Source organism: Trichogramma pretiosum, unplaced genomic scaffold, assembly GCF_000599845.2.
Source record: "Trichogramma pretiosum strain Unisexual culture from Peru unplaced genomic scaffold, Tpre_2.0 scaffold18, whole genome shotgun sequence".
Classification (NCBI taxonomy): Eukaryota; Metazoa; Arthropoda; class Insecta; order Hymenoptera; family Trichogrammatidae; genus Trichogramma; species Trichogramma pretiosum.
This window is the reverse complement of record NW_019641681.1, coordinates 977,295-986,330: the sequence shown is the minus strand read 5'-3', so window position 1 is coordinate 986,330 and position 9,036 is coordinate 977,295. Positions and strand designations below refer to the sequence as shown.

Here is a 9,036-nt window from a genome sequence, read left to right as displayed (position 1 = left end):
GCTGTAATAGCAATTTTGCAGTGGCGGTCGAGCACAGAGCGTTTAGCTTTAACAAGCGCCATGTGCACATCTGCACGCACACATTTATATAGATGCAGGACGTTACATATACACACATATAATACGACTCGATTGTCGCTGTGAGCCGGTCCCGTTCGGACGGAGAAACATGGTATATAGTACATAGTCACTCCTTACTTTGCGTTTTCCGGGATCGTTCTGGGATCTATAAAATAAAACGAATCAAATTATGCAACGGCGGCGGCGGCGACGACGTTGACGTCCTTGAGACTCGGAATCGGTAAAAATTTTGTGTCGACGCATGCACACGAACACACACACACACACACACACTTACGAGAGTGCGCGTGGTATCTATATATTCCATCGGCTCTCGCTCAACGCGATTACGATCGATTAGTGCCTAATTCATTTTAACATATATCGCGCTTATTTGATACGCTGCGAACATGATAATAATATATCAGCGCGCAAATATTATTTAATTAAACAGATTTCAACTGTCCGCGTGAAATCGCTGCTCTGTGTACAAAGCTTACACGCACACATACACTAACGTATGCAGCAACTGCAAAGGCACAAGCTGCAGAGAGTATTATTTCGTTAATTATTTCGTTGCCGCGACTGCGCTTTTCTGCAGCCGAGAGAGCGCCGCTCATCATCCGTGACATTGTCGTTGTTTATTTTATAATGGACACAGCCGTTAATTACGTCACTGCGCAACGACGTGGAAAATCAGCGCGCACGTCGAGGAGTATAATGACGACGAAAAAACATATTAAAAAAATGAAAAATAAATAAATAAATAAATTCGCGTAGTCGAACGACGACAGCGATCCGTGGGTATTATATACAAGCGGGGCATACACTTGTAATTTATACAGAGAGGCACGAGCAACGCCGAGGCCAACGATTGATTACGATCTCGCGCGACAGATGTATACTATATATTGTACACATTATAGGCAAAGATACGTCTTATCCCTCATTATCGTTGTTTCGATGTTTTTCGTGCAGGTGTTGTGTTTAAGCGAGAGAGACCAAAAGATAGGAAGAGAGAGCAAAGCGTGGCACTGTGTAGCTCTCTTTATAATATCCATTAAAATCGTAACGAAGTTATTTTACCTCTTCTCTCTCTCTCTCTCTCTCTAGGGCGCACTCGCGATCGTAATGTGAAACTTCCTGCGTAAACTGGTGACGAATACTCGATAGCGCGCTCGCTCACGAGAGAGAGAGAAAGCTCTAAGACTCGGAATTAATTATTTTCAGCTTGCTAAACGCAATATATTTCAATAATCTCGTGTACAATTATAAACGCTATACGAAAATTAAACAAAAAATTGATAAAAGCTTGTAAAAGATAAAAGAGAAAATAGCAAAGATTACGTCATTACAAAATACGATCTCAAATATATATAGTGTATAAAAATCTATGTATAATGGAATGCATCGAGGCGATTGATTCAGTACAGTGGTCTTCTCGTTTCGTCGTGCCAAACGTCGGCCAAACATACCGTGGGTATCCAATCTCGATCGTCCGATACGAGCATCTGTTGTCGATGGTGTTGACGAGGATCGTGATGACGACGGTGACGATGATGATAATTATGTTGCTGTCGACGTCTCGATGTCGCTTGCGATTGTTTCGGTTCGCGCGAGCCTGTATAATTTACACTCGGTATATTTATAGATAAAACGGGTGATGCGCAATTGTATTCGATATAGGGTTTATAAAAGCGCCGAAGCTTTACGTTCGTTCGTATGAAAGCTTTGCTCGAATTTAGAGCTTGACTCATACTTACAACACGGGGCTGAATCGCGAACGCGAGATTCGAGGTAGCTCTGAAATTTGGCGCAACAGACGCGATCGTCTCTCGCGATGACGTCGCAACGCAAGAGATGATCGTCCCTGATCGGCCTCCTACATCCTCCTGCCTCTTTCGATCTTCGTTTGGCCGTTCTCTTGTGCTCCGAACAAAAGTCGTTTCTAGGGTCGTCATCGTCGTCGTAGTCGTCTTCGTACTCGGTCACGAGGTCGCTGTCGATCGAGCTCACGAACGAGCCGAGTATCTCGCCGATTCGGACGCGCGACGTCTTCAATCGGCCGCTCAGCGATCGCCAGATTCGCGACACGCGCTGACGCAGTCTGTTGTCCGCTTCCGACTTGTCGTCGTCGTATTTTGTACCGCGGTCGTTTTGCGACGTCGAATTTGCCCGACACGCGTTTTTCGCGGGATAATAACGCGCGTTTCTTTTTGACATTGCGTCCGTGTGCGTGTAAATATTGATGTGAATGTTATTGTCGGTTTTTACATCTAGAAAAGTACTATTAGGTTAGTAATGCGTTGTGAAACAAACGAATGAGTGCGTTGCACCATTTAAAAAGTTTGTTTGGGCGCATTTGGTATCTTTGAAAAACGAGCTTACAGACAAGCGATTAGTATAGTGATTATGATCGCACACTGAAAATTTGCCGTTTACATGATATATTCTGTAACATCCGAAGCACCATTAAAATTTACAATTGAAGACTTATTTATCTCGTTCGCGCTGTGCGTGTTCATGCGAGTTTCTTGGTCAAACGAAAACCGAAGATGATACGACGAGCCAATGCTCTGAACAACACCGTAACGAATAATACAACTATAGCATGCTGACGGGCTGCCAAAATGTTCATTTTTAGGTGGAAGCTGTGATGTTCAGAATCTGCCACTCGAGCGCTGTCTACCACATAATCGAAGCGCATCTGCATCTGTGTATTATAGTCAGTACATGTTACGACGTCGCAACGAAAACAACAAACGAAGATCGCATTGGCTCCTGCAGCCTCCAAGTGATTCTCGCGAAAAACGTTAAATATTTTTATAATCCAAGTAATTGGATTAATTTAGTGTGAGTTACGATTCAAAATTAGATATGGATTATGGTCATCTAGAAACGGACTGTGGCCCAGTTAACTTGCTAATATTCAAGAGTTTACGAAAAAAGTTCAATTTGGAAAGCAAAGAGGAACGACGAGAATTTCTCCGTCTAGTTTGTCCTTTAGTTAGTGATTGGAAGGACAAATATCCAGATCTTGGAAGCATTTTTCGTCCCCAAGAACTTGATTGGCTCCTTTCAGATTCCATAGATATCAGGTGCCATGGCCCGGATAATCTACATGGATTAGAATTCTTTAATTTTGTAAGCAGAAGTGGCTACAAGGACAAGCCCGACATTGACAAAGACGGCAAGCCGGTTTTACGTCGCTCGACACCAGTGCATCATGCCGCTAAGCATGGGGTCACTAACTGGAAATACTGGCTATGGGATCTTTTTAAAATGTACAACAGATTCGATTTGAATTACATCGACGAGTGGGGCTTCACTCATTTCCATGCGGCCTGCCAAGCTGATCGCGAAGACATCGTCGAACAATTCCTCGAGGATGGACAGGATCCTAATTGTCGCTCCCAAGAATCGAATAAAAAAACATATATTAATCCACCGCTGCACGTGGCTCTGGAGCACGATAATCAGGTGGTTGCTGAATTGCTACTGAAAAGCGGTGCCGATCCCAATCTAGGCAATGTAATGGGATTGACCCCTCTACACATTATCTGTCGAAATTCTCGTCTTATTGACACGATAAAAATGTTCTTTAAGATCAACGACGAAAAAAACCAAATGGTGCACGTCGATGCCCGAGACAGGTCTGGTTGTACCCCACTGCACTTGGCTCTAACCTACCAAGATGCAAAAGTGACCGAAGTGCTGCTGATAAGAGGCGCCAATCCAACTTTGGTTCAAGAGAACGGATTGACTCCTCTGCACTCAATATGCATGAAAAAAGATGGTGACTATTTGTTGAAAGCGTTGTTTAAGTCAAGCAGCAACAAAAAAAATCCAGTGCATGTCAATGCCCAGGACAACGACGGCGATACACCCTTGCACTTGGCCCTGGGGAGCGAACACAAGGAGGTGGTCGAATTGCTGCTTAAAAATGGCGCGGAGCCGAATATGGCTAACAAGGAAGGATTAACACCTCTTCACGTTATTTGCAATAGAAACGACGACGACGATGACTTGGCAAAATTATTCTTCAAGACCATCGACGCAAAACATGGTTCGGTGCATGTTGATGCTCGAGACAAGTCGGGCCGTACACCGCTGCAATTAGCTGTGTCGAATCTTTTGCCACATGTAGTCGAAGTACTCTTAGATCATGGCGCTGATCTATCAAACTTTAGTTTTCCCAACGAGAGTTACTTCGGCAAGAGATTTGAACCAACACATGATTCTCTTAATTTTAAATTGAAACTAGCGTCTGGGGCTCTAGCTATCGTCGAACGTCTTGAGATAAGAGGATATGAGCTGACTTTCAGCGAGACCATGACGATCATGAAATTTTTCTCGAAGCATAAATTGATCGATAACACGGGGCATGACAATTTTTGGCACAGCAACGAAAACTTCTTGATCAAGGCAAAGAAAATACTGATGATTCCAAGTCTGTCACTTTACGAACTGATCCGGTCACTACATGAATAGATGGCAAAACTATTCACAGATATTTACGATCTCGAGTTCACAAACTGGGATGATTATAGGCAATCCTTCCCGAAGGACTCAGTAAAGTTTGCGCTTTTGCATCTGTAAGAGAAACTGTCTGTATTTGGGTATGCTGTAGAGATTTTTCAAATTATGAAAACAAACAAGTTTAATAAAAATTGAATTCATAAATTCTTCTGGATTTTGATTTTATTTCATATTTATGTAAAATGTTTAAAAAACATTAATCTCACGATCTCGCTCGCGCTGTGCGTATTCGTGCGGGGCGGATTGCTCGGTTACCTCGGTCAAACCAAAGACAAAATGTAAGGCTCACAACTAACTCGGCATTCCAAAATTCAGATACAGTCGGCAGCATTGCAGCTGAACACTGCCGTCCTATGCCATCGGCTGTACCGCCAACTTGAGAAATGTTTATTTTAATATCTATTAATTGATCGATACAATCGAAAAAATTTATTACGTTAGTGGATACAGCCGATGGCATAGGACGGCAGTGCTCTGCTGCAATGCTGCCGATTCTATCTGGAGAAGAGTATAGTAATTCATAGCATTAGCCGGAACAGCGCCGTCGTAGTGACGTTTTGGTGCCAGGAGTCTGCCAGGTGGAGGTTGCGAGGTTCAGAATCTGCCACTCGAGCGCTGTCTATCATATTACTCAAAGGGCATAGTAGCTGTTCTGTGTAAATCAGTATTTATATCAATACATGTTGCAACGCCGTAACGAAAACAACAAAGGAAGATCGTATCAACTGCTGCAAGCGATTCTCGCGAAAAAAGTGACATATTTTTATATTATACGTGACGGTGTTAATTAAAAGAGTTTCCATTCCAAATTAGACATGGATTATGGACAACTAGAGACGGAATATGGCCAAGTTAACCTGCTTATATTCAAGAGTTTATGAAAAAAGTTCAATTTGGAAAGCAAAGAGGAACGACGAGAATTTCTCCGTCTAGTTTGTCCCTTAGTTAGTGATTGGAAGGACAAATACCCAGATTTTGGAAGTATTTTTCGTCCCCAAGAACTTGATTGGCTCCTTTCAGATTCCATAGATATCAGGTGCCATGGCCCGGATAATCTACATGGATTAGAATTCTTTAATTTTGTAAGCAGAAGTGGCTACAAGGACAAGCCCGACATTGACAAAGACGGCAAGCCGGTTTTACGTCGCTCGACACCAGTGCATCATGCCGCTAAGCATAGGGTCACTAACTGGAAATACTGGCTATGGGATCTTTTTGAAATGTACAACAGATTCGATGTGAATTACATCGATGAGTGCGGCTTCACTCATTTCCATGCGGCCTGCCAGGCTGACCGTAAAGACATCGTTAAACAATTCCTCAAACATGGACAGGATCCGAATTGCCTCCCCCCAGAAACCAACGTGAGCACATATAATTCGCCCCTGCAGGTGGCTCTGGAGTACCATAATCAGACGATTGCTGAATGGTGTAACCGTGTATAAGCTGTAAGCAGGACGAGAAAGACGGACCGAGTTCTCGAATAAAGTGATTAAGACTATCTTTTCTTTAATGAGACCGAGTCAACAACATTAAAATTCGCTCCAACGAACGACTGATTGTTTATATTACTGGAAAAATTATTTAGACTCGATATTTTAGTGCAAAGCGAGTTACATTTATACTATATACAGAACATAACCTCATTGAGGTTGGAATCTGCGACGGGCCATGGCTATGGCTGCGTCTGGCAGTGGCGGAGATTTGATAAGTAATCGGAGTAATGGACCCGGTGATTTAATGGAATTTGAACCCTCTGATACTACACATAGGAAAGGCAACAATGACAAAGATTTTAACAAAAGAAGAGCCCCAGATAACTATGACTCTGAAAGTCAATTGAAAAAATTCAACGCAGGACAACAGCAGCAGCAACAGATTCAACAACAACACTCTACAGAAGAAACGCCTTACAACACAGGAAAAAATGAAATGACCAACTCCAATAGCAATAATAATACCCCTTTAGTGCCTATTGTATACTATAGAGAAAATATACCTGGACCTTACAGTGTGTGGGTAAGGAGTACAGTATCAAATAAGGAAGTGAGTCAATTCAAAATAGGCAGTCTAGTCTATAGAAAATATGACAGCATTAAAAATATATGTAGAAGAAGCAGATCCAAAGTAGAGATCATTGTCACCTCTAGGACTCAAGCTAACACTCTTGCTAATGACACCTCTTTTAAAAAACACGACCTTGAAACTTATGTTCCTGGGTTCAGAAGAACCAGAAAAGGAGTCATAAAAGGTATTGATTTGGAATTCTCTGATGAAGACATATTGGATGGTATAACCTGCTCAGGACCAATGAAAGTGATGGAGGTACGTAGAATGAGCAGAAAGAACAAACAACACTCTACTCAGGATGTAAATGATTCCAAATGGATTCCAACCAAATCAATAGTATGTACCATAGAAGGTCAAAAGCTCCCAGAACATGTATATATTTTTGGAGTAAGAGTCAAAGTCGAACCGTACGTACAAAAAGTCATGCAGTGCTATAACTGTCTCAAATACAGGCATACAGCTAAAACGTGCAGAGGAAAATCTAGGTGTTTCAATTGCGGTGATCTCAAACATGAAGGTGCTTGTGCACATACTGCTCCTCGTTGTGCTAACTGCAGCCAAGAAGGCTTAAGTGATACTAACCACAAGAGCATAGACTCATCTTGCCCAATCTTTATAGCCCACAAAAAAATCAACAACATCATGGCTTATGATAACGTAACATTTGCTGAAGCTAAAGATGCAGTGTTCCCAAACAAATCTGCACCACCGACCAGAAGTCTCACAGGCAAATCAGCTGAACAGTACCCACCATTAAATAAAGAATCAAATTATTCTGACTTTAATAAAATCAATAGTTTGGAGAATAAAACCACCACAAAAATCAGATCCTCCAATAATCAAGTTTCAAATCAGTCTCCTTCTGGAAAACAGGCCATCCTGTCACATCCAACGACCAGCAACAATAATAGCAACAACAACAACAACGGAAACAGCAACAGCAACAAGAATCGTACAGGAAAAAGCACACTGACAACTAACAATCCTGAGGGTCAAGATGGAAATTTCAACACCAACTTGGCCTCAACGACCAAGAAACTTTACAACCGTCTTCATCAAGAACAATTAAACAATATCAACGGTTCTACACGTGACCCACTTTTTGATTTTTGCAACCCTCCAACTTAAACACAGCTTTAGTCTTACTTTTAATAATTAATGTACTTGAATCACTTATTTGAGTCTATAAAAAGAAAGCAAAAACCAAAGAATCAATTTATTTATTTATTTAGTCATTGTAATATGGTTAACTCTGGCCTTAAAATTCTTCAATGGAATGCCAGAGGAATTAAAAGTAAGACTGAAGCTATTAAATTATTTATAAATTATGATGTAATAATTATTTTTGAATCATTTTTAAATGAACATAATCACTACACTTTACAAGGTTTTAACGCTGTCAGATTTGACAGAGCTTGTAATAGTAAAGGAGGTATTTTGTTTTTAATCAAATCCAACATTATGTACGACACTCTTGAATTAGGATTGAACGACCTAGAACAAATAGAAATAGCTGCCATCACTATAGATACTTACCCAGAGCCTACAAACATTATANATGTGTGTTCTCAGCTGTCTTCGTGCTACCTGGTGGGGTGCTCACCCCCAACTCCTATTAATGCTTTATAAGTCCTTGGTTCGTTCTCGTCTTGAATACTGCGGTCATCTCATTCACCCGTGCTCACAGACTAATTTAAATAAATTACAGAAGGTCCAAGACGCATGCTTACGCATAGTAATGGGCTATCGCAATAGCACCCCTCTCAATGTAATAAGGGCTGAATCCAAGATACCACATCTTTTAAACAGATTTCGAATCCTCGGATACAATTACATACTAAAACAACTATCTATATTTAACAATCAGATAATAGAGCAACTAGAATCTTTAAAAGAAATTAGCGAAACATCTATATACACAAACAATCATAAAAAATCATTGCTGGCAGAGTGCTACGACGAGGTCTGGTTTTATAATCTCTCCATCTCTCAGTTTGACAGACATTTTCAATATTGCAGTCCCTTCTACTCGGCATTCGTCAATCCACTAGTTGACCTGGCGTCTGGCAAGGAAATCAGAGAGTCAAAAGATCCCAATTCCACTTTCACACAAAAATTTAATAACAATAGCAACACGGAATACGTGGATATCTATACTGATGGCTCTAAGTTAACTTTAAATAAAAAGAATGAAAACAATAATTACTGTTGCACCGGCTTCGCAGCATGGTCAATAAATGAAAATTTCCAATTAGCCTATAGAATCCATGATCTTGCTACGATCTTCACAGCAGAGTCGTTAGCTATTCTATTTGTTCTAGATAAAATTAATAATTGTGATGAAAAAAATTTTAGAATATTTACTGA

At 41.0% G+C, this 9,036-nt stretch overlaps 1 protein-coding gene across 1 annotated transcript; it reads left to right on the top strand.

The window, feature by feature from the left end:
* The first annotated feature begins 6,270 nt into the window (after positions 1 to 6,270).
* LOC106658193 lies at positions 6,271 to 7,797 on the top strand. Its single transcript, XM_014380040.2, has one exon. The coding sequence runs from the start codon at positions 6,271 to 6,273 to the stop codon at positions 7,795 to 7,797; it is 1,527 nt and encodes a 508-aa protein (XP_014235526.2).
* The last annotated feature ends 1,239 nt before the right edge of the window (positions 7,798 to 9,036 follow it).